General features: G+C 47.5%; 9 protein-coding genes across 9 annotated transcripts; 5 read left to right on the top strand and 4 right to left on the bottom strand.

The window, feature by feature from the left end:
- Positions 1–12: 12 nt before the first annotated feature.
- On the bottom strand, positions 13–1630 carry FOXG_14939 (uncharacterized protein; the record flags this gene model as incomplete). Its single annotated transcript, XM_018395007.1, has 3 exons — positions 13–769; positions 821–1430; positions 1478–1630. 3 exons carry the CDS (start codon positions 1628–1630, stop codon positions 282–284), a joined length of 1251 nt encoding a protein of 416 aa, XP_018254975.1. The 3' UTR covers positions 13–281.
- A 1231-nt stretch (positions 1631–2861) lies between these two features.
- Positions 2862–3549, top strand: FOXG_14938 (uncharacterized protein). Its single transcript, XM_018395006.1, has 2 exons — positions 2862–2993; positions 3046–3549. Exon 2 carries the CDS (start codon positions 3073–3075, stop codon positions 3520–3522), a length of 450 nt encoding a protein of 149 aa, XP_018254974.1. The 5' UTR covers positions 2862–2993; positions 3046–3072; the 3' UTR covers positions 3523–3549.
- Positions 3550–4013: 464 nt separating this feature from the next.
- On the bottom strand, positions 4014–5298 carry FOXG_14937 (uncharacterized protein; the record flags this gene model as incomplete). Its single annotated transcript, XM_018395005.1, has 5 exons — positions 4014–4210; positions 4273–4838; positions 4905–5033; positions 5087–5109; positions 5176–5298. The coding sequence occupies 5 exons, from the start codon at positions 5296–5298 to the stop codon at positions 4014–4016; spliced, it is 1038 nt and encodes a 345-aa protein (XP_018254973.1).
- A 2211-nt stretch (positions 5299–7509) lies between these two features.
- Positions 7510–8754, bottom strand: FOXG_14936 (uncharacterized protein; the record flags this gene model as incomplete). Its single annotated transcript, XM_018395004.1, has 1 exon — positions 7510–8754. The coding sequence occupies one exon, from the start codon at positions 8752–8754 to the stop codon at positions 7510–7512; it is 1245 nt and encodes a 414-aa protein (XP_018254972.1).
- Positions 8755–9549: 795 nt separating this feature from the next.
- On the top strand, positions 9550–10390 carry FOXG_14935 (uncharacterized protein; the record flags this gene model as incomplete). Its single annotated transcript, XM_018395003.1, has 3 exons — positions 9550–9831; positions 9882–10089; positions 10139–10390. Exons 1-3 carry the CDS (start codon positions 9608–9610, stop codon positions 10388–10390), a joined length of 684 nt encoding a protein of 227 aa, XP_018254971.1. The 5' UTR covers positions 9550–9607.
- Positions 10391–10878: 488 nt separating this feature from the next.
- Positions 10879–11720, bottom strand: FOXG_14934 (uncharacterized protein). Its single transcript, XM_018395002.1, has one exon. The coding sequence runs from the start codon at positions 11457–11459 to the stop codon at positions 10995–10997; it is 465 nt and encodes a 154-aa protein (XP_018254970.1). The 5' UTR covers positions 11460–11720; the 3' UTR covers positions 10879–10994.
- Positions 11721–15607: 3887 nt separating this feature from the next.
- FOXG_14932 (uncharacterized protein) lies at positions 15608–16291 on the top strand (the record flags this gene model as incomplete). The annotated part of the gene is made up of 1 exon (XM_018395001.1): positions 15608–16291. One exon carries the CDS (start codon positions 15608–15610, stop codon positions 16289–16291), a length of 684 nt encoding a protein of 227 aa, XP_018254969.1.
- Positions 16292–17006: 715 nt separating this feature from the next.
- FOXG_14931 (uncharacterized protein) lies at positions 17007–20895 on the top strand (the record flags this gene model as incomplete). The annotated part of the gene is made up of 1 exon (XM_018395000.1): positions 17007–20895. One exon carries the CDS (start codon positions 17007–17009, stop codon positions 20547–20549), a length of 3543 nt encoding a protein of 1180 aa, XP_018254968.1. The 3' UTR covers positions 20550–20895.
- A 2071-nt stretch (positions 20896–22966) lies between these two features.
- Positions 22967–24338, top strand: FOXG_21832 (uncharacterized protein). The gene has a single exon (XM_018402201.1). It carries the CDS (start codon positions 23472–23474, stop codon positions 24204–24206), a length of 735 nt encoding a protein of 244 aa, XP_018254967.1. The 5' UTR covers positions 22967–23471; the 3' UTR covers positions 24207–24338.
- The last annotated feature ends 755 nt before the right edge of the window (positions 24339–25093 follow it).

Here is a 25093-nt window from a genome sequence, read left to right as displayed (position 1 = left end):
ATGACAGTAGTATATGGATGGCGAACGATTTGATTTCCCTGAAAACATTAAGTTATTATTGAGAAGAGAAGATGGCTCGTTGTGTTTGTACATTGTCTGAGATCAATTGTTCTCCAGACTGGTCTTAACCTTTGTCTTGAAAGCCCTCACTTATCTGCTTGAGTGTTTTGGAACTGCGGCTTAGCTCAGGAACATTGCGCCGGATACTCCCGACTCTCCTCTTGTGTTTCTTCTGGGGAAACTTGGCTGAAGAGTGTCTACTCAATCAACCCTTCAGAACCTTAATTTTGATCGCGCAACGGTACACTCGACCACGCTCCGCTTCGAACATACTCCGGCGAGCCAGCTTCCACACTGTCGATGGCCATATGGCCAAGCTTCCTCCACATATCACCCTTGATGACGAATCCGTCCTTGTCCTCGTATTTCTTGCAGAATTGTTCGCCATTTGCCAGGGCGCGCACAAGCTTGCAGGCATGGCCGTCCTCGTGATGAAGCTTTACGCGCTTGAAGATATCCTCCCACGAAGAATCTTTTCTTGGCTTGTAATTGATGATCTCGTCGAGAAGGAGCTTGGGAGGCCGTGGCGATGCATACATAACTAAGCCCATGCGGATCTTCCATTCAAGGAGGCGGATTTTGTTGGGTATTGAGAGCCATGACTGTCGTAGGAACGAGCAGAAGAAGATGCTGAGATTTACGGCGTGTATGTTCCAGAAGTCGAATCGGATCTGGTGGGGCGGATGCTGTGCGGCACCAGTGAAGTATACTATCAGATGTCAGCCAGGTGGCGTCTGTAGGCTTCGACTGGAAAGCTTACCAACTGCATTAATCATCTCGGCCGTTTTTTCTTCCAGATTCTCCTCCGTAACATGTACTTGGCTGGCATACTTGTCTCTAACCCCTGAAGCCCGCTTCGCGTCGGTGTAAATTTCTTCCAACAGCTGAACGATTGTTTTATCGGACCAGCGATCTGGACTATTGGCCTTGGCCGCTTTCTCACTCTGGAGTAAGTGCGACGCCTCCCAGTTGCCGTGAACAGCAGCTAGCGCCAAGGCCTCTGCAATAATTAAAGGCTGCTCGAATTCGACGCCGAAGCCTAGGTGGATGATCGGGTGAAGGATGCCACCAAACATGCGCACGAGCATATCATCAGCCCGCTCATCTCCATTGAATATGTACTCGTTTAGCACCTCCTGCCAACCCTTCTGGCTAATCTCTTCTTTAAAGAAGACTAGGAAGTCATGGTAATATTCCTCGCTGCCTAAGTAGGTCTTGTACTTCTCCAGGTTATGCATGTTTGTGACAATGGACTGCTTGAGGGGTATCGGCGATCTTTGGTAAAATCTATTATCATCCCAGCCCTGCCTGAGTTCAATGGGCGTGGCATTGAGGGCGAATAGAGAGAGGAGGTGGTGGGCGATATGATTCTATTGTGAAGTCAGCAGTATGTTAGGTTGTGCTGAAGATGGCTTACATGGAACTCAGCATGGTTGAAGAAGATGTGGTGCTTCTCGTGGTTCTCCTGCAATAGCTTGCTTGTGATGTCGGCAGCCTCAGAGCTGATCCCGGGCACGTAAAACACAGGCTGCTGCGATGGCGAGACGCGGACTTTCGAAGAGATATCCATTGTGTGCGTAGAACGTGTTGGAGGGGCTCGCCACAGTCTCTGTACCGGGTTAAGTCTCAAAGGTATGTGGCTGCAGCTAGATGTCCTGAGCGTGTGCTTCATGTATACCGGTCTGGCGAACATTGGCACCTACTGTTACGCACCAACAAACCACAAGTAAGATGGTTAAGTGCGAGATTGCAGGGACGCGTTGTATGCTTCGAGTGGCTACCTGTGGAGTGAAGGTGAGTTTCTGGCCGAGTTATGACTTGAAGAAACCCTCCTTCTCCCACCAGCTATACCATGCAGACTCGACCGCAATGGGGTTGTAAGCCTTGAAATGGGGAGTTAGAGGGTATTGAAGGTGAGGAAAGAAAAGGTCGCCTAAACCTAATGCAAGCGCTGTCCTCTGGTCACTTGAGAACTCCAGGCGTCAAACTAAGCCAAAGACTGTCGGCAACTGAGGGGTAGGCTATCGTCAGTGGTTGTATGAATTAGGCAAATTGTGCAAGTTATTCGTCCTTCCCCTCGTCCCTTGTCCCTTATGGCTCGAGCTAAAAGTCGAATTGAACCCAGCTGGGACAGTATTGAAATCTCAGAGGACGGGCTTACTCACCCTAGGGCATCGAAAGACCCAACATATCCGCCCTCCACCCAAGTCAGTTTAGGGCCGAGTTCATATCCTGTGTACCTAGGATAGATTAGCAATCAGAGTTTGGATGTCAGCTTATGGGCTGTGGCTTTCGAGGCGTGCACGCAAGCTCGGACATTAAGAAAAGTGCGAGAGCCGAGCGAATAAGCGGTGATAAATAAGAATTTGCCCCTAGTTCAGCTCCTAGCGAAGTACAATTTGCCCCAGACTTCGGCACACATTGGATCCCGGTGGGCATTCATTATAAATCGTGGTCGCATAGAGGACTGGATGAGTCCGCGTAGATGTGAAGCGGGCTAGTGGCTGAGTGCGTCTAGCTTGAAACAGTGAAAACAAATCACTTGACCGTGACATATTTGGCATTCTCCCTCCCGTACGGAGTACATTCTCCGACATTCTTTAACTAAAAATACCCGCATTACTAAAAAGAAGATGGACCTCCTGAGAGCCTTTAGCATGACAGCTAATTCTCTACCGGCGTGTGACTAGTGAAAACTATGCGAGTGCCTCGTTTTCGGCCGAATTTGAAAGGCGAATGTCTAGTCTCGGTGGCTTCGAACCTTAACTCCGTACAACACCTGAGAATTACAAAGCCACCATGGGCTAAGTTGACGATTTTTGAGTACATAAATCTTAGTTTGACACTACCGCAGACAACACTTTCCATTCAAGCAGCCATAGAGAAAAACGACCCTTGGTTAAAGTGATAATAATCACTGCAGAAGTATATCGGTACTATCCCCTCCTTCATCGCTGTCCGCGCAGCCTCTAACTCTATGATTAGCTCAACAGCCACATTGACGAGACTGCCATGCCTGAAATTACTTCTGACGTGACTCGGATCATCAATGCGCCTATCGGGCAGGTTTGGGGGATTGTAACCTCTTTCGGGGCTGAAGTACTCTGGTTCCCCGGTTGCGTCTCTTCTTCTCTTGAGGGATATGGCCCGGGGTCCGTGCGCACCATTCGGTGGGAACCAAACGTGTGGGTGAATGGGGTTCGCGAGGTGATGTTGTTCTGCGATCCGGTCAAGCATCACCTTCGTTTCCAGGTTCACAATGAAGATATTGGTGAAGCTACAGGGGAAATCTTCTCCAACATTGTCCTGAAAGACATAGATGGCAAATCGACCAAGTTCAGATGGTATGGGGAGAGCACGCCACATAAGGATCCAGTGGTGTGGGCCAGCTTGATTGAATATGTCGAGGACATGTACGTTCGTTGTGCCGAAGCGATTGGCCAGAAGCTGTCATGCAAATAGAGAATTCTAAAAAGTGCAGAACAGGCTATGATTGTCAGTAAGCACATATTTTGAAAGTCAACTTGAGATCCAACATCGGCCAGGAATGACTTCATGTCTTCCCATAGAAGGGCTGCTCTCGCGTGCACTGCCTCTATAATTAAGCTTTCCCTCTACCATACTGTGTGCATTCGTGCTGGTAACATGATAGGATACAACAAACCGGGCTTATGCACGATAATTATCCTGTCTGTACACAAACTCTTATCTCCGACAAATAACAGGATATAATAAAACTGATCTATAAACATTATTAAGTTATTTATATTTATTAATCTATATAATATAGATATAGTTCAGCTTGCTATCCTTCAATACTATAATGGTAAGTTAATTAATTTACTTTTTTACATAGGAAATTCCACCAAGGCTGTTAGAAAAAAGGGTTGATATATATATCTATAGATAAGCTATACCGGCCAGCACATCAGTTCAAAGCAAACCCAAGGATCTTAGAGTTCTATAACAATCTTTTGCGCAGATACACCGCCCTGAAGCTTAGTGATACCCTCCTGGATCTTTTCCAGTCCCTTACCAATGACAAGCGGGTCGGGTTTGGGCTGAAGCAGCCCGCTAGCCAAGGCTTGGGGAACCCAGTCTTTGAAATGCTCATGGACATGCTTGTCCGTCGCAAAATGAAGGCCCGTAGCTGTGAAAAGTGGAAGTTAGAAGAACATTGCCTTGTATAGAGGTAGAAGTTTGAACACATACTATCCTTCACTCCTGGGAGTCTCTGCTGAATATCTCCGGAAAAGGGTTGGACAGACACAACATGAAGATCGCTCTTGCCGAGCTCGCGAAGAATCTGGATAATAGGCTCGAAGCTTGCCTCCTCCGATACGGCGTCAAAAACACCGACTACAGGAGTACCAGAAAGAGCAGCAGCAACATCTTGCACAATGGTTACCGAATGGTAATCAAACACTTCAGTAGCGCCAATCGACCTGACACGTTCGTGGTTAGGCGCTGACGCCGTGGTCACAACACGCAGGCCGGATGCGACCGCCAGCTGGATTGCAGTTCCACCTACAGAAGATGCACCACCCCAGATGAGGATGGAATCACCAGTGGGGGCAGGATTCAGCGAAGGCAGAGGCAGCCCTAGGTCTTCCTTACGGTATAGACCAATCCCTGCCGTGGAGAGAGCCAGAGGCAGAACGGATGCCTGGTTGAAGGTGACATGGCTTGGGATGTGCCACACTGAGTGCTGTGGGATGCTTGTGTAGTTTTGAAAGCCTCCATGAGCAGCTTCGCCTGTGCTCAGGCTCATTGGATGACTTGAGATGTCTTGTTAATCACTTTCCGTTATGGGAAGGGTATTCACCCATTAAATTGTAACCTACCCGAACACGCGCTGGCCTTTGCTAAATCCAGTGACCCCTGCTCCGACGGCCTCTACAACGCCAGCAACGTCGCCGCCATTGATAAAAGGGTAGGACCTGATAACCATGTTACGGATAGGTTCGATAGCCCTTAAGGTATGTTAGCAGCTCCCTTTCAGCCATTCTCATCGGGTGTTCATTACAGTATCTTCCAGTCGATAGGATTCTTTGAGATGTTAGTTACTCTTTTTTAAGCAGCTAGAAGATATATATTAGCCTTGAGTTGACTTACTACTGCAACAGCATGGTTTTTAACCACAATCTCGTCATATTTAGGCGTCGGGAAAGGAGCATCATCGACCTCAAGTCCTTTGGAGGAGGCACTCTTAATAAAAGCTGCACGATTAGGAGGCATGATGAAAAAATGTGAAAATAAAGAACTTCAAAGTCGAATTATTTAATGCTTGCGATAGTCTTCAAACCTGAAGGAGTACCTGCGGCTCTTAAATAATGGCACGCTGTTGGCTTCTTACAGCTTCTATGATGCCTTCACAATCAACACTCCCGGACATTAATTAAGGCCAACGTGATATGTCCGTTAATGCCGAAAGACTTAGTCCCCCTATTTGTAATCGCGCAATAAACTTCATGACTATATGTTTAACACCGTAAGTGCGCGAGAACTGTTGAGCCTGCTTTACCGCTTCGGAAGTAGCAGCATAGTAACTAGTTTCAAATTGTAGGGCGATCCCCCACTGTCAACCTCCAGCTGGTGGCTTGCCAATCAATGTCTATGATTGGCAAATTAGATCTGGTCTTCCACGGAAGGCTAGCCTCTTAAAGCAAGGTCGCACGGTCAACGGGTAGTCTATCGTCCCATATCAAAGAACGTCAATAGGGTTTCGGTCCAATTTCCATCGAACCAGATCAAAGAATAAAGAAACAGCATCTTCACCTTTGCTTAGTGGACTCTGAAAATTAAGTTTGTATTGATATCCTCTAAACTTCTAAAGCAATTGCTTCACAAGAGCTAACTTATAGGTCATTATTAGTAATGTCCTAGATTTGTCATACTGCTACACGCTTCTAATAGGGATTATTACAGTTGAAAAACACACTGAAAGAGTCCTAATAATTAATATTATAGTACTATTTTTAATTTTAATTTAAAATATGAAATAAAATATAACTTACATATAGAGTAATATAGTAAAAGTTATTAAGTCCTATACTTACTTAAGCTTATAACTGTAATATATGTAGTAAAGAGTTATATAAGAGAGAGTTAAAAGAGCTTTAATTCTATTATAAATTACAGAGAGTAAAGCTCTTTATATATATATAAAGTATTTAACTCCTATAAATGAAGTTGGACTGATTAGGGCTACTCTACCTCTTAATATGTAAAGCTAAAGCTTAACGTATTTGATAAGTATGCCGACCGTCCAAGTATGCCGACCACTGCACTGTATAACTAAAAAAGACCTACCCTATAGCATTTTCCTCTTATAAATAAAATAGCTAAAAATCCAGAAAAATTATCTTTTAAAACAATATAGTTAACTTTATTATAAAGTATTTTTTTTATATTTTCAACTATTTTATTTTATATAAAAAGCCTATATGTACAGTGTAATGAGAATTGTGGGCACTGCTTACACGTGATGTAACCTCTAGGGTCGTTACAATTATTGTAGAGAATATTGGTAGAACTGCCTAAAGAGGAACTGTTATTGATTTAATGACTGAGAAGTCAGATATAATTAGTGAATAGATACTGCCATCTTAAGTAAAAAGAAAGTAGTTAATGGGCAGCTTAGCTTTATGGAGTACTTCATTTAGAATGATAGACAGCTATCTTATCCCTTTGAGTGCCACAACCCTTAGGCGGGGTCACGACAGGGATATAGAGCCAATCAAGGTAAATGAAACTAACGGTACTTTTCCACACATACTAATTTGTATGATGGTAAAAGTCCCAGCAGTTTTGATTGCTACAAAGAGCTACCTTACAGACTTGGCAAATATCTTACGAAACCCCGGTACCCTGCACGTACTGACCTTATGACTAAGCTAAGTGGGGCGAGTGACCTTCCTAAGGGCTGTGGCACTCAAAGGGATAACTGTATGTCTGAACCATTTACATAAGTGTTTTAACCTAACCTTCTATACACAAGGAGCATGAGGTGGAAAGATTATGGGTATTTGGGAGGGTGGTGAATGCATAGGTGAACTTGATCTGCAGGCTACGCATAGCTCTAAGGGTTATCAAATCCAGGTTGGATTTAAATAGCATCTTTATAGTAAAAAATTAAAATATATAATACTGTTAAGCCTATCATACCATAACTATAACCTAATTAGTAGTCAGGCTAAAGTAAATACACTAGAACAGCCATTTAATTCAACAGAAGAAAGTAATAGTTAAGTGTTTGGTATCCTTTAGTATAATACTTAAGCACCTGTATATACATGCTTGATATGTGAGAACCTCGAAGCTCCCGGTTAGCGGGGATTCAAGGTCCACCTCAAAATTGATCCCTCATACCCTTCCGAATACCTTCACATAGCACCCCTACTGTGATACGGTATCAATGCTAAACCTTTATACAGACGCTCCTGAACCTTATGCCGTAATGGCGCAGTTACCAACCATTCTAAAGACAGCCCAATAGTCCATATCTGGTAGAAACATAATAACCTGGGCTACACTTTGGGCCAACTTAATACCATTATCAGCCATATACACCAAAGTCCGCAATATCCAAGCGCGCATTACAGGATCTTGAGTATTTTGTGAAGCTGCATATAATGGGGTCAATACACCTGAGCACTCCAATATCTGCAATGGTGAAAAGGGAAGTGTATTTTGAGACCTGGCATGTGGAAGAATGAATTGAGGCACAGCGGCGCAGATGGCTCGAGCTACTTCTGTGATGGTCTCAGCAACTTCAGAGCTGTGGTCAAACTTCTGAAGGATGCTGCAGACATCAAGACGCATGATACGGTATGCGTTGAAGACCTGGGTCGCGTAGTGGCCGGGATACACGTCGTAGTATCTGCCAAAGACAAGGGCTTCACTTGTATCTCTCCGCTGTTGCCACCAGGAGCGCGGTATTTTTCCTTCGGCATGAGAGAGCTCCTCATACAAGTCTCGTGCACGCTGAACAACATCGCTCGGCTCTAATTTGCCGTTATTCAAGTTGGCACGAAGGTTGATAAGACTGATCAAGAGGCCGATAAAGGTCCACTTAGCACTCCTTACGTAGCTGTCTAGATCATTGTAGAGCCCTATCAATGCTTCTGGTATGGGTATTCCTGCAGCACCGCAGCTTAGTGTGAGGGCAATAACGGTCCGGGTGGCGAGTTGTTGAGTCGTCGGATTTGAGAACCCGGCTGTTGGCCGAGACCGGACTATAGAAAGCGCACCCTGGATATGGCTCAACCAAGAGCTTGGGAACTCTGATTCTGAGAGAGGCTGATAAGCCATCTTCTCGTAAAGGTCTAGGAGGAGTACGGATTGAAGGGTTTCGTCGGTAAGTGATTGGTTGGCTGCATTATTTGCTTGCAGCGAGGACCGTATGACAACTCCAAGGCTTCGTATGGCTGCTAAGTAACGTTGGTTTGCAACAGGTAACAAGTCTTGACAATTTAGTTCATATGCCATGAAGGCCAAACTGATAGCGTCAACAGCGACTTGTAGATGCCCATTAGGAGCTGAATCTGTCAGGAGGGACTGCAAGGTGTAGAATCCACATGAGTAGGTGTCGATGTAAAGGGAGAGGAATGCATTCCGAGACGATGCATCGGGACTGAATTGGGGTGCGGAGGGCAGCCAACTGGCCGTTCGCCGGGCCAATACCCTTTGCATGGTGTTTCGAGTCTCGTCACGGAAAACCAACTCGTTCGAGCTTCGATACCCGTGACAGGTTAGCTTGGCTCTGCGGCATTGGGAACAGCCGGTAGGAACTAAATCGCACTGCGCAGCTCACGTCAGCATTGTGCCATCACACACTGAGTATACACAAAAAGCTTTTTAGTAAAAGCTAGGACCCTTACGCGAATCTTCCTCCTTCTGCAGGGAGCACAATCCCTTGAGGGGCGACCATGGAATACCATAATGCAGGGATCAGCTGTACTATGATTCACTAGCCATCAATATTTTTATGCCGATGTGTGTTTGAAATATGGTGATTGAGGGGTTTGCGAGCGCTATGTTCGCCCTACGCCACTGATCGGCTCTCTCCGGCTGGTGGCTTGCTAATCACGAGGACGATGATCGGTGATATTTTCCCCAGCTTTCACGGAACGCTAACCATTTAAGGTAAGGTAGCATATCCATCACCCAACGACAATAAGGTCTCGGCCCAATGCACATCAAACCAGATCAGAGGACAAGAAGCAACATCTCGGCCTCCGCCTCGTGGACTTTGTAAATCACGTCGCTTTTCTCATAGCCTAACCTGTTAAAGCAACAGTTCCGTCACAAAAGTTAGACCAGCGAGTCGATGGTGGGCAAGGTTTCAGCTTTGTAATTCCTCTACAGTGTGCTTCAGCCCGTATCATACATTGCGGGCTCAATATAGATAACCCAAATGGAAAGCTACATGTATATATAGTAGCCTTTAGGTCGCTTGATGCGGCGTTGGTCTAGTCAAGAGACTGAGCACACCATCACCTTACAGTGCTGCCTCTTTAATCCTCAATTCCTAAATCGTCCGACAATGAAGCTGATTGTCACTGGCGCAAATGGCTACGTCGGCAGCGAGATTATTCGGCAAAGCCTGAAGCTGCCTCAAGTCAGCAGTGTCGTTGCTGTCTCGCGAAAGCTTGTTTCCCCTCCAGCTGGTACCCTCCCGGCGCGTTTCGAGTCTGTTGTCGTGCCAGACTACGGAACCTATCCTGATCACGTAAGAGATACATTCCGCGGTGCAGATGCATGCATCTGGTAAGTCATCTCCCACCTTGTCAAGCATCTCGGCTTAATCATTGTTATAGGACTGTTGGTATAACGCCTATGGTTTATGGGTCGCTGGACTCTGCGCAAGCGCGCAAGATTTGCGTTGATGATACCTTAGCCGGCCTTCAAACTATGGTCAAGTCCTCGACGAATAAGCCATTCCGCTTTCTGTACATGAGTGGCGCCGATGCTGAGACCGATCAGACCAAGACTCCGCCAGTCATGCCCGAATACTTTCTCATGCGGGTAGGTTCTGGTCTGCACATCACCTGGACTGCAACTAATTTAGACGCAGGGCGAAGTTGAGAATCAGGTCATGGGCTTTGCAAAGCAGCATCCTGATGAGGCTGTAGTATGTGTAGCGAGGCCTGGGTTTATAATTAATGATTCTACGGACGTCGAAGCGTTAAAGTCTCGCATGCAGAAGGATATCACTATGATCAGACTTGAGTCGGTTGCGGCTGCCCTTCTCCATCAGGCCCTGAATGGATTCGACAAGGAGATTCTGTGGACTGAAGACATGAGGTCATTCAACGAAACTGGTTGATTGGTACCTACATCTAGCATTTACATCCAACAGATCAATAGTATTTGTGCTATAGATTGTCAGCCTGAAGGGAGAATTACATAACTGTTACTTCGCCCTTACCTCGCAACAGAGATGCAGACTAAGTAGCTTAGCAAACATTGCAGAGGGTCATCCTGTTGACGATCCAGATCAATTAATACCCGGGCCAGCCATGCGCCTATTGCCTTCCAAAACCTGATGTCAATTGGAATTTTTCAGTCTGTTGGCTTGTTATATCTTGTTGAGATGTGATAAGCTTTAACTATCAATCAATCGACTAATACTCAGGTCGCTATTGTGATCTCTTAGTAACCACGATTAACTGTTAAAAGTCTTAACAATCTCAAGATAATTAATGCAATATTCATGAACTGATTTCTGGTAAGGGCATAGTACCAAATCTCAGGATCCTATTGGTATAGTTTATTCTTCTTCAAAGAGATTACCGTAATGGTTTTGAACGATGCAGGCAACTCAGGATAATTTATTGGGCTTAATAAATAGATCTCTACCATAATAGCAGCTCCTGATTCCCATACACTGACCGTGCAATGATAACTCTGAGGCAGTACTGCCACAATCATCATTCAACCTGCTTGGCAATTGCCGCAATGAGTTCAGAAAAACGCCATTCCAGATCCTCCTTCAAGCCTTGCAGATGCTCGTCCGGCAGCGGACTCCCCTTTGAGCTCCAAATGAAGCGGGTCTTGTTCGGCCCAATGACTTCCAGTGCGGTTGTTCCGAATGCGATCATGTCCGGGTAATCAGGTCTTCGAACTCGGAATGACATGAAGTAATTCGGAGCGTCGACTTCAGTCAACTCTTCGGAGAACTCGTAGCGCTGTCCCTTCTGTGGCCCAGTAGGATATTCGTAGCTGAACCTGCGGATGGAACCTATGCCGAAGCCTTCAAGACTGAGCTTGATGCATCCCGGATACCAGGCTTTCTCAGCCCCGAAGCCTCCAAGGAGACCCCAGACCTCGCCAATTGGTGCGTAGATGTCGCGGGTGACAGTATGGTACGGGACAAGCTCTTGGTTTTGGGACATGGTTGCGATGTAGGAGAGATAAAGGTTGGTGGAATGTGTGTAGAATATGATGGTTGTTTTGGTTTTTGGTGAAGCGTGACTGTTGATGTTGATGCTGATGGTATCGGGTGACACTTATATAGATGTTTCTTGGACTGCAAACTTTATTCTTTGGTGCCCACTTGATGGATTCCTCATGACTATCGTGTCAATGTTACATCCCCATCATTATACTAATGGAAGCCTCCAGAACCAGATGAAACCGTTCCTTGCGTACCAAGATGCATAAGGTTTGCACGGTGAGTTAATTTTAGCCGAGTTACAGAGACTTGGCCGAGCACCGCGCCTCTTGCAACAATATCGGAGCTATGACGCGGAAAAGAGTAGAGTTCACCGCAAGTAACAGCCAAGATCATGACTAAGGGCTCTACTGTCCGGCCCAAACCAGCTAACCCAAACCAGCTAGCGTTCCGTTTGCTGTAGATCCGAGCAAATCCGGACGAATGAAACGCCACAAGTGATTGAGATTTTCCATTTGTCAGCTTCTCAGATCGAGCCATTTCTTTGTCGGAACGCTAGCTCGTTTTGGACATAGGATATGCTTCGACTAATGGCTGTCAATGCTTGAGATCGTCCTTTGGACGTTAAGCCTCGATGTTGTAGCTGCCTGAAGATTAATAATTAAAGTTGAGCTGACAACGCACACGCTGTACATCTATAAAAGTATGATCTAAGAATGAAATAGCAGCTAGTTTGCTACCATCGCATTGCATCTCGTTCAATATATTACTGTCACAACTATTCTCCTTCGTCAACCATTCAACCTATCATTATGCTTGTCCTCGTCACTGGTGTCACTGGCAATCTTGGCCTACATTTGATCGAGAGCCTCTCCTCTCGTGGGCACACGGTCCGAGGCCTTGGTCGGTCTCCGGATAAACTCACAGAGGAACAGCGATCGAAGCTGGAGAGCTTTGTCAAGATCCAAAACTATTGGGATGTTGATGCTCTGGATCAAGCCTGCAATGGGGTCGACGCTGTCCAGCGCTGCCCTCAAATCAAACAAATCAAATCCGGGGTCATATTTGAGATATTTGATAACTCTCAAGACTGGATTTGTTGTTTGAAATATTTATTCAAATATTTCAAATATTTCAAATCTGACTCTCTATGCTTCCATGCTAACATCTCCAATCTCCCATTGGACCTCCTCCCCCCCACCTATTGTCGCCCCTAGCTTCACCGCACCATGTCTGACCCAGTTCTTAAGGCATTGTAACTTCTCCAGCGTTTCCGTCGTCATCGAAAGCCTCTGCGTCGTCAGCGTTAGCTTGGCTAGGCTGAACGACCTCTCGCAATCAGTCGCCATCGCCGGTATCGCGAGTATATCGAGAGCCAATTGGCTGATCATCGGGAATTGTCCCTGGTGAGCCATCCACCACTCGATTGGATCCTCAGTCTCTTGCGGCTCTAGCCGCAGATACCGCTCAAGCTCGCTTCCCATCACCGTGGTCTTCGCTGTCCTGCTTTTAATCCATTGCTTGAACACGCTAACTTCAGTTGTCGTCCTTGGTACGCTTAAGGATGTCGATGTGTCCATGATCATCTTCTGCTGCTCATCCACCGGCCGGTTGCAGTGGTACCAACGGTCCAAGTAGTCAGACAGTCCAATTTTGGCATCCCTCACCCACACAAGCTGCTCTTCCGACGCCCAGTTCACCTCCAGATAGTTCATGCCGAGTGATGGGTGGAGGATGATGGATGCAGCGAACAACGGTGAGTCTCCAAGCTTGGTGTAGTACTCGTTTAGTTTCTGCCAGGCAGTCATGATGGACAGTCTTAAATAGTGTCGGTGATCCTTTCCCATGTCATCGATTCCTAATGATCCTGATGGCTTGCCTGATCCATCATCGCATTGTCTCGAGCCACGATCTGACAAGGGGCCTTGCCTGGACTTTCGCGGATGGATATCCGTCTCGCAATCCCTAAATCGAGCAGGAAGCTGCCGGTTACGGTCTGGTCGCCCTCGAGCCAGCTCGGCCTGCGAGTTGGTGTCCTGCCCCCCTGCCTCGTCTGGAACGGCATGATGGAACAGCTTCCGATCCTCTAGGTGTTCCAGCAAGTACTCCATACCCGTCATCACTTCCCAGAGCCGTCCGTTACCTCCTTCGCTGCCCCAGCCCTGCGTTCTCATAGTCTGTAGATAGAATGGCTCAAGAATAAGTTTGATTTCTGCCAACAGTCTCCAGTCATCTCCCTTCAGCATGTCGGCCTCCGGTAGCCATTTCTCCACTTCTGGGTGGACCAAGAACGCCCTGATGTCTCCCTGCTTGACGAGCGCTCGAGAGATCATGAGATAAGTGGAGTTCCATCTCGTATCGTTATTCATTACGACCTCTAGCTCTGCCGTCGACTCACTCGCCAAGAGGTATTCTTGTGCTTCGTCGTTCTCGCGTGAGATCCTTTTGAAGAGCTCACACCTCTGAGGGGAAGATCTGATGAATTTGACAACATTGTGGAGCTTTCCCACCGGCCCTTTCTTTCTCCAGTGTCGTAGGTCATCCTCGCGCCGGCCGAGAAGATCAAATACCTGCGATTCGGCCTCGAAAGACTCGAAATCTTCGCCGTAGAGAAAGGCGCGAGCAACCAGGTTCAGGATATGCCCATAGCAGCGCATACGTCTGGCCCGAACGTCCGCCAGACTCATCTCTGCGTCGAGATCTCCGTAAAAGTTCACGAGACAGCTGTCGTTTGAAGATGCGTTGTCCGAGATCACGGTTCCGACTCGGTCCTCTATCTTCCATTCTCGCACAACTTGCCCGAGCGTCACCGCAAGACTTTCTCCGCTATGACACCCTAGCTGGCGACGGAGTGCCAATAGGCGCGACTGGTGCTTGCCCTGGCGGTCAAGAAAATGAGCTGTGACTGCCATAACAGCATGCCGATTAGGCGATGTCCACAGGTCGAACCCCAGATGGATTTTAGTAAGGGCATCTGAGAGCTCCTGCTTGATCTCATCTTTCTTAGACTTGTACGTGTCATCCAGCAAACGGCCCATCGATTGCCGGCTCCATGGTATCTGGTCAGCTAGGTGAGGGTCAAGCTGCCAAGCGAGCTGCTGAAAGAATGTATCGCTGAAGAAGGAAAAAGGAACATTGGTGTTGATCAGAAGTCCCAGGCTCAGTTCTCGGATCATCTTGACTCTAGCACGCGGCACGGCGCTGTACTGCAAGCGTCGTCGCTTAGGCCGTTCAGATTCATCGGTTGACAGATCTGGATCAGCTGCTTGACTGCTCTCGAAAATCCTGTGAGACCTGGCGTTGGTCAATAGTGCTCAAGCTCGCGACGTCACATTCACATTCACATACTTGCGGAGATGGTCCGCTGCCGAACTCGTAGCAGCAGCGGCGAAGAACTCAGGCTGACCCTTCGCGTCACACAAACGACAGGCCCAGTAAGGACTCAAAGGACTGTCGTTAGTGTCGATCTCAACAAGAAAAAATCCATGGCGCTTGATCCAGCTCTTCCGGCCCTTCGAGCCCTTCCGGGACAAGGACTCTTCCAAAACATATCGTTTGTTCCTCCACACTGCTCGCGGAAGATCTGCAACAGTAGGGTGGTCTGGCAATGCCGACTGCGTCGTCAGCTCGAATTGACTCGCCAAATTCCTCGGTGGTCGAAGAAAAGAAAAGGCAGAGGGTGGAGGCGAAGGAAGCATGATGTCGTCGGATTCCATCGGGTTAGGCGTCGACTCGTGGGAGGAATGGTACGCGTTGAAAGGTAAACAAACTAGCACCGACGCGACTTGATGTCGCGAGGACGGGACGTAAAAGTTAAGGAGCTACTTTCTCCCCCACCAGCCTGACCGTGGTACTGGGGTAGCTCACTAATGGAAGGCTTGATGGATGACTTTGATTGGCTGGGGTCGCTCACCAGCCAGGTTCCGGGTAAGCTGTGAAAGCGCGGTCAACGGTCTGGCAGCATGGACGCTGGATGGCATATTGTGTATCAAATATATCAAATGTTATTTCAAATCGAGGATTTTGTATTTGTTTGATTGAAATAAAATTTTGGCATATTTGATTGATTTGTTTGGCAATTTGTTTGATTGGATTTGATCTGGGGGCTGCGCTGACGCTGTCATCTGTGCCTATGCAGGAACTCCTATAATGCACCTCGATGGCCAGCTCCTCCTCCTGCGCGCCGCTGAACGAGCCGGCATTACTCGCTTTCTTGCTGCGAGCTGGAATTGCGACTGGAGGCAGCTTCAGCTTGACATGCATCAGAGCTATGATGCGTGCATTGCTTTTCATCAACAAGCCAAGCTGACCTCAAGTATCAAGCCCATCTGGTTGTTGACTGGAGGCTTGACCGAGGTCTATTTCTCTGTCCCTGATCACGGAAACTTCTCCCCTGCTTATAACGGCCCTTGGGATCCAGAGAACAAAACTGTTGATATTTGGGGAACTGGCCACGAGAAGTGGGACTTGACCACGGAAAGGGACGCAGCCGAGTTTTCCGCCGCCGTCATTGAGCGTGATGACGCCCCCGAGGGAGGATTCTGGGAATTGCACTCTGGCGCCTACTCACCCCGCGAGCTTGCAAAGATCTATAAAGAAGTTAGAGGTGTTGAAATCAAGTTCAAGGAAAGAGGTTCTCTCGATGATCTGAGAAAGCTTGCCTACAGTATGCGGGAACAAAAGCCATACAACGACTACTACGGGTTCATTGGCCTCTTCTATCAACTGTTCCAACTTGATGGGACTTATTCGCTCAAGAACCTTGATAACGATAAACTAAATGTCAAGACTACCTCAATGGAAGAGTTCCTCCGACAGAATCCCGATATCTAAATCTCAACTGTTGATTTAGGATTTAGTAGCTAGCACAGGCAACTTTCCAGAAGCTCAGCCGCCACAGAGAAGCCATGACTCGGCAGAATCCTATATCGTCCGACTGGTGCGTGCTCCCGACGTGTTTCCTGCTCCATAGCGCCACACAAATGAGTAAGCTCTTAACTGAAACCCGGTACTTGATACTTAAAAAGGCAGACCTTTTCCCTGCGGCCATTACGTACACAAGACATGCAAGGGTACCTATAGCTAGCTTCTGATACAGCGGGGATGCGAATGCTTATTGCAACCCACTGTATTCAGGATCCCCGCACTCCGCAGCCTCCGCAGAGGACGTCCGCTCCTGGCCGCGTCTTACTAATTCTCAACGGGTGTGCCGTGCTTTTCACCCTACTCAAGAATTACTAGCAGAAACGCATTGCGTTTCCTGTTTTTGACCAATCATCGTCTAGCATTTTCGCCCCATATTTCCCGGATGGAAACGCACTGCGTTTCTTGGACCGCACTCATGAAATTAGAAAACCTAAAACAAGAAACGCGTCGCGTTTCCGTCTGCTGACCCTTGTCAAGTTGTTGAACTTGATCACTCCAGACCCAAACAACGGCATGATTTTGCTATTGCTTGCTGGATATGACATACCTATCGTCTTCGTAAAACGTCTAATCGATATTCTCCGTTTCATCCTATGTTATTACTTTTCTAAGCTTAGTCATAATGGACCCCTTACCTGTTCAGGAGCAAAGTACTCATCCCATTTTATCCCCAACAAAGGTGCAGAAGCTCGAGACGCTCGGCCTTTATTACAATTCGCCAGAGCAAGCTATCACATGTACCAAATGCGGTTTTGCTTTGAGTCCCAGACGCGCATCGGAGCATCCCGGCAAAAAGCATGGCATTGCCAGATCTGCTCGGCATGGCCTCAAGCCCCTCCTGTCCTCACTGAACCTCCCAGATCCAGACACTTTGGCCCCCAGACCTCATGGATCACGACGTCACCCGTACCTTGCCGTACAAAAAGGCCTGTCTTGTAAGCACTGCGGTCTCCACTCTGCTAGTGGGAAGGTTCTGGAGGATCACCTCAGGGCCGAACACCGCGACAAGTTGAAACTCACGGCTGAAAAGAAAAGCCGACAGCACTGGCTTCGAGACCATATTCAACAAGAAGTTTTGTTCCAGAGCTGGACAGCGAATAATACTCGAAGGTCATGGCTCGTCAGTAGTGACAATGACGTCAACAGCAGGTCTATACCCAGCAGCATTCTTCTACAAGCCAGTCCTGATCCCATCAAGCTCCTTGCTCAGAAGCTGTTCACCGAGGAGCATGTTCGGTTGGAAAACCAGCAGAGTGGAGGTCGAAGGTCGCGTGTTCAAGAGACGCCAGCTTCTTCCGCCTTACAGACCAACTGGCTGCGGCGCACAGGCTGGGAAACCACATTTAGAAAAGCGCGTTGTGATGTTCTAGTTCGCCTCACAGCGCTACCTCACTGCACGGATAACCGACCCTTGCCTCTTGGTGTCGTTGAAGGAGAAGCCATCATCAGTCCGGCACGTGATGAACGAAGGCTATTATTTATGATAGCCGCGCTTGATCGTCTCCTGGATCAATGCGGTGAGACAGTCCGGACAACGGATGTATGTTTGAGAAGGTGGCTCCGCGGCAGGTATCCAGACCGCCCCTACAAGATGCCCTTCGAATTGGTTGCAAGGCCGTCTTCCGACAAGGTTTACCGGAAAGAACTGAAACGCTTTGTCTGTTTCTGGCTCCGATTATTCCGATTATTGCCGACGACTTTTCAGAAGGTTACAGGGCATAGGCTGAAAAAGCATCAGTTTAGAGTCCTACGGGAGTTTTGGTTGGATGACATATGGAAGTCCGCGGAACATGGTGATGTAGACCCTGCTGCTAACAAGGATAGAGGACACGATGGGGACGAAGGGGAGTATGAGGATCAGGATAATGATGAGGATGAGGACGAGTTTCCAGATGATGACGAGATCCAAGATGATGATGAAGGTGAAGATGATGAAGGATGCAACGAGATTGAAGATGAAAGTCAGGAAAGGGTGGTTGTGGACACGAGTGATCCATCTGATGACGAGGCAACTTCCACTTGGTCTTCGAACAGTCAAGAAGATCACCCACCAGATCCTGCGCTCGATATTTTACTGCGCTTTTGTTACTCTGCTGTTACTGAGGATTACGACGGCGGTGTCGCGAGCTCGACGATGCTGGTGTATTTCAGTGCCGTGCGCGGGCTAACGACCCCAGAAGGAGATGAGTACTTGAAGCCTCACCGATTCACCCCGATTTTGGCGAAGCTTATATACTGTTCTCGATTGATATTTCTCGAGGCCGTGCTGCCGCGTTTCTCGCACATTTATGGAGGATTTGGGCACTCGCCGCGTCACGGGCTGCAGCGGAGACTCAATGCGGCCCGCCGGGAATATATGTGTGATGGCACTTTATCGCCCATGGGCGAATTCTTAAGTCTATTATCATATGGTAACGCCCTTCGCCGGTCTCAAGGGTCATCCTTCCGATTCTACTGGAGCGATGATGGCGAGGTCTTGTCCTGGGATGGCAACCAACGGCTTTCGATGGTAGACTTCCGTGGCCTGGCTCGTGAAGTGCTGCGTTCAGTCACGGCATCCTGCTCCCGTTTGATGTATGACTGGGAGCCCCCTCACATCGATTTATCGCTGATTCGGGATAATCTATCAACGACAACACCAGGCTACTCTTTCGTGTCTGATCCTACCAATAAGCTGACAGACACCTACCCCGAGTTGCTGCTAAGAGCATGTATATCCCCAATCGATGGCTTGCTCCGTGTACAGGGTAAAGACCACGGAACTTGGAATACCAAAGCCGCTCGAGCGTACTTGGAGGCCCACGATGATCATCTGAAGGGTCTTATGGTACTTTGTAACCTTGACGGCGGTCAGTTTGCACGAATCTCAGAGCTATTGACGCTAGAGTGTTTCAACACTGCTTCAAGAGAGCGAGGTATTGGCTTATGGGGTGCAAAGATGTGCTCAATCACTAGGCACCACAAGGCCCGATTGGCAACCAACAACGAGTTTTATGTCGTACGCTTCTTCTCCAATCCTGTTTCCCGACTCATCTTCCAGTACCTCGTCTATATACGGCCAGTCGCGATATCAATCTTGCGTAAATGCTTTCATATCGAGCATACCGACGCGCTTCTCTTCTCGCCGCTCTCTCAAATAGGCCTTAAATCGACACCCTGGACTGTCTCGACATTCACCAAGGAGCTTCGGCGGCATTGTAGTGCTGCCGCAGGTATCCCACCAGGTATCGGGGTCCAAATGTACCGCCAAATCTCAATCGCTATCACAGAACGTCATGTTCATGACGCCGCTATACGCTTCAATAGATTTGATGATACTACCGGGACGGCTGGGCCCGAAGTGGCTTACGCTTGGCAGAGCGGTCACAGGCCCATGCAGCGGCATACAACTTACGGCCTCGATGGTACGTATCCAGATCATCTTCAACCTGCGCTACTCCGAGCCTATGATCGAGTGTCTACAAGCTGGCATGCCTTCTTATGGAGATGTGATCAAAGCGGCGAACCTGGGTCTATCCCTGTTGAGGCCGAGCATGCTGAGCTGAACTATGGAAGCCCTCGTCATGATCTCACAACATATCGAAAGCGGCCTTTTACATCAGATCTAGAAGAAACCCTCTCGAATAGCAAGAGACCGCGACCGGGACTTGGCTTGTTGTTGTCAGATGAAGTAGGAGTACAGCCCGACAGCGAAGAACCACTGGCTCTTAGAGCCGAGGAAGAGGTCAACTCGTTTACTTGTAAATCTATGTCCAGCCCATTACCTGTAGAACAAAAGGAGCAGACCGAGCCCACACACGACGACACATCGCCCAAAATCGGGCCGTTTGTCCACCTCGCGGAGTGGAACCTAGTTATATGCCTTGATTGCAAGACAGGTATCCTGGCCAGGCAAGTGAAGACACATCTCGTCGATCCCCTACACCGTCAGCACTTTACGTTAAAAGAGCGCCGAGATATCAGTGACCAGATTCTGGAGATACCGAACATCATCAAAGATGCGGATGATCTACAGAACTGGAAATTTCCATCGCCTGGTGCAGAGCCTATACCATATCTCGGACCACCACTACATGGTGGGCTGGGCTGCAATTCCTGTCCCCATATTGGGCGGGATCTTCGCCGGATACGAAACATTACCGGAGAGATCACAGCGATGTTCTAGAGGCAAACAATTCAGTGGACTTAAGCAAGCTAGGCCAACAGTCGCACCTGTGGAGGAATAATGTTACCTACCAACGTATGTTCAAAAGCGGTCCGAGAGGTTCATGGTTTGAGGTTGCCCGGATAAGGGATTAGAACTTGAGAGCTCCAAATCTCTATCCCTTTGGGTGAAACCGCGTTCTTGGCACCTCCATTTGGCGGGTTGTTGAGAAGGTGTCAGATCAGACTTTATATAACTACAGGAATACGATGATCTTGAATTTGTCCAAGTTTGTATGGGAAATTTCGTGGCGCTAGCAGGACATAGGTGTTGCGACGATTAAAATGAGCGAGTGCCAACGATTAGCGTTTCAGGCACGGAGCCTAGATGAGGCTCCAGGCCATGTTGCAGGAGCAAAGGCAGAATATCGCCAGATTAGTCGAGAATGGCATGCTTGGCTTGGCCTTGGAGGATATTTCACTAAGAAAGGCGACGGGCTTAACGATGTTGGTATTGAGAAACTAGGAATCACAGCCGAGAAGGTGGCTACGTGGACTGGGAACGGACTGATATCGAAGAAGCGGGGTCCTACATCAGATGACGTAGACAGCCCATGCCAGCATAAGAAGAGGTATAGAAGCTAGAGTTCTTCTATGACTGTATACTCTGCTAAGCACCTAATGTAACTCGTGGCTTCGTCGACTAGGATCCACGTCCTACCTAATAGTACAGTCCAAAATCAATTGTAGTACAATTCATTCATTTACCCTACATCACAGGCTCAACTTGATTTTCTGACAGGGGGTTAGATATAAATTTCGCGTCACACACGGGTGTGAGAGCGTATTTTATTTATCAATTGTTATCTGCTTTATCTACAATCTTAGTCGGAGGGGTTTTCCATAGACGAAAATATCATATAAGTCACAAAAGTACTCAATCTGGTAACTTGAAGGGGGTCAAGCTAGCGAGGTAAAAATATTGCAATCGAATAAATGCTGGCCGTTTTTATTTAGCTGGGAAAAGTTCATTCTGAAGTTGGGTCTATATGGAACTCTATATGGGAAAGAAATAGCGTAATGACTAAAATTGGCATACAATGCTTTGTTATTTATGCTTCTTGGCTGGGTGGGGTTTTGTTTAGTGTATTAGCCCTCGAAAAGATAGAACCGCATACCAGATGTCTTAACAACAAGACACCACGTTTTAAGTTCTATAAGGTGTAATCTCCAGGGTGGAATAAATCCATTCATCGATTTTATCCAGTCATTTATTAAATGAACGCTACATATCATATGTTGACTTCGGTCACTATCTCACAAAGTTCTGGTTGCTTATGGTAGCTTAACAAGACCTTCGCGTTTGAACAGTTGGTTAGGATTGTCCAGTTGCTCCCGAAGAATCACTAAAGTATCGAGAGTAGACTTAATACCCGCCGACATATTTTCAAGGTTGTTGGGCACGTCGAAGATTGTGTCCATCACATCGTCATTTGGATCTTGTGATGGGCTAAAAATAATCCTTCCTTGGGCGATTAATGCTGAAAAAAGCATGATGCAGCGAAAGGCCCGGTTTGATAATATTTCAACATCCAGGATAACAGAGTCCATGATACTGCGAGCATCGGGACGCTGAGCCAAGGATCTTCTTGGCCAGGGTTCAAATCCACGACACTCCACGACACATTTGTGAATATGGCGTGGATATGGATGCTGACTAATAATTTCGATGTGGAATGGGTGGAAATGGATCCATTATGGAAATGGATCCATATTGTGGAATTCGTGGAATGGAAACCTACTTCGTCCAACAATGGTAATTAATGGGTCCCGCCCGCCCTCGGTGACGTCAATGTTTTTGTCATTGGTCCATTAAAATCCGCCGTTGCTTGACGCAAAGGCAACACACCCACCGACGTTCCTGTTTCTTGTTATGCTGGATATTCGTAGCCGAACCGATATACCTATAGACGCGCCTTGCCGTCTCTCTCCGTCAAGATCCAGCTTTTGTAGAGCTGAAAGAGCCGTTGATTGTCCTCTTCTGTTCGTTCTGGAACGGATGTGGTTGACTTGGTAGGATGGGGAGTGGCCATTTCGATTTGGGGTAGTAACGCGAGTAACAGTGAAGCCCCCAGAATGGACTCATTGTGTACGGAGGAAAATGGGGTGGCAAATCGATGTTGTGTTGTTGTGGGTGATAGAAAGTACTTAGGATATGCGGGATTTCACAAGGAAATCAAGGTATTTTCGAACCCCACCTAAAATATTCCACGATTTCCACATGTGGAACATGTGGAAGGGGCTTCGTGGCGTGGATATGGAAATGCTGAAGCCCACGTGGAATGGAATGGAATGGATATGGATCCACATTATGGATCCATATGTGGATTTCGTGGTATGGATTTGAACCCTGTTCTTGGCTGTTCCTCGTGATGAACTAGGCCTTCTTCTCCCGCTAGAACTGCTGGTGATGCCATGATAAATGCTGTTACCTCTTCCAGGTAACGACCAAAAGATTCAACAACACTACGTCACTCAGCACTCCTGGACTAATCCCCAAGGTCGCGGAAGGCCCCGAATACATGATCCACGGCCCCAGAAACCATGGAGAGCGGGTGTTATGTGTCAGCGGTTTTTTCGATCCAGAGCGGCCAGTGGCTGGTTTGAGGTTGGCCGCAAGCTGACAGGCCGTGGGCACACATCGAAATCCAATGCAACAATCATCACGAAGCAGCCAATGCGCAGCAGCAAAGTATCGCCAGAAACGCGCGCATTGATTAATGAGGTGTTAAAACGTGACAAGATGTATCGGGATGCTGAAACTCAACCACGTTTCTATAGCAAGGCTCTTGGAGACGACTCGTTTGCAGCAACAAGTCTGTGGTTGGAACGTACACGATGGCCAATCACATAAAAGAATGTGCGGCGAGACATACTACAGGCAATGACACGTCTCCCAATACGCGCCAAGGACGGTTCAGTGGAGACAGACTATATCCTCGGACAAGGACCGTTAGATGGCGATCCTGATATTATGATCCCCAGAAAGGATGAAGAGAAGATTATCTGTTTCTTGAGCGCTGTTGATGCCATGCTCGATCGATGTGAGCTTACAGCGCAAAACACGAGTCGGGTGCTTCTATGTTGGCTAGCTAGTTCCAGACTCGATATCTGTCAAGCGAAGCCATTTGCTCTCAAAGTCGAGCAGAATACAGGGAAAAGGTATCGACTCTTGTGGAAGCGGTTCATCGCGTTTACACTACGAGCATATCTCCTGCCGGATATGATCAGAGAGCAGGAGGTTAAAATCAACCTCAATGCACGTATAACGAGTCAAATAAAGCACATGTGGGCACACCATGCATGGGAAAATATCGATACGACGAGACCAAGCTGGCCAAGGCTGCAGAGGCTGGACCAAAGTCCCGATGTACCCCAGCGAAGTAACTATAAAGACATCGAGATCAATCCCTCTAGCCGCTTCAAAAGCCTAAATAGCGATGACACCGGCAGTATATCTGGTGAAGAATCCAGTGATGACTACGAGAGCAGTGAAGAAGAGGATGGTATTTTTGAAGACAGTGAAAGAGAGGACAGTCTCGATGATTGGATGTATGATATGGATAATCGGCATGTGCCTGGTGAATCGTCATTCTGTCGTGACTCAGGCCATACATAGATCCATGGATAGCATCAGCGCTGCCCGCAAATCAAATGCAATCAAACAAATTACCAAACAAATCAATCAAATATATCGAAATCTTATTTCAAATAAGCAAATCCAAAATCCTGGATTTGAAACAACATTTGATATATTTGATATAGGATATGATGCCGCGGAACATAGTTGGCCAGGCTCATGCGCGTCATTCTTCACAACCTACCCGGTAATAAGAATCTGCCAAGGATCTGGCACTTAGACCAGGCCAATCAGAGCCATCAAACAAGCTCACTGAAGCCCCACAACACCAAGCATCGTGTCATTGTTGATGCTTATTTGTCACAGCGCGTAGTCGTCCTCAATCAATAATGCTTTATCCAATGGAGATAGGCGGCCAACTAACCCCTTCTCCACCAGCCTGGTTATGCTCACCCTTAGCCGTCAAGCGCGATTAGGAGAGGTGAAAAACCAGAACGATCATTGTCTAAAAAACTAGGGTAGCCCATTCTGGGGATTTGTGTCGACAGAATTGCAAGGTGTAGTGGTGTCGCGTGTGCCGACCGGCAAGTAAATGTACCAGGAAACCTATCATGGTCAAGAGGCTTTTTTGACCGTTTTCCAGTTGCATGGTGCCTAGGAGATGATCTTTTGGTCAAGGTTGGATGTATTCCGGCTGGCAGGGTTTGGCTTGGTCTTTGGTGGCAAGTGGCGATTGGCTGAAGAGATGAGGTTCGCGTGCTCGAGGTCTAGGGTCGCAACAAGTAGCCCCACTGGGAGGCCGGGAATAACATCGGAGAACCACGGCGATGAGATTTGGAACCTTTGAAATGTTTGATCAAATATCTTAAACAACAAATCCAGTTTCCAAAAAGTGTCAAATAAATCAAATATGACCACGGATTTGA

The sequence above is a fragment of the Fusarium oxysporum genome, chromosome 3, assembly GCF_000149955.1.
Source record: "Fusarium oxysporum f. sp. lycopersici 4287 chromosome 3, whole genome shotgun sequence".
Lineage (NCBI taxonomy): Eukaryota > Fungi > Ascomycota > Sordariomycetes > Hypocreales > Nectriaceae > Fusarium > Fusarium oxysporum.
Note: the sequence above shows the minus strand (reverse complement) of the source record. Positions and strands in the feature narration are given on the sequence as shown.

Excerpts from the sequence above, each read along its gene's own strand:
- FOXG_14934 (XM_018395002.1), bottom strand. The coding sequence starts at position 11,459 with ATGTCCCAAAACCAAGAGCTTGTCCCGTACCATACTGTCACCCGCGAC.
- FOXG_21832 (XM_018402201.1), top strand. The coding sequence starts at position 23,472 with ATGACACGTCTCCCAATACGCGCCAAGGACGGTTCAGTGGAGACAGAC.
- FOXG_14938 (XM_018395006.1), top strand. The coding sequence starts at position 3,073 with ATGCCTGAAATTACTTCTGACGTGACTCGGATCATCAATGCGCCTATC.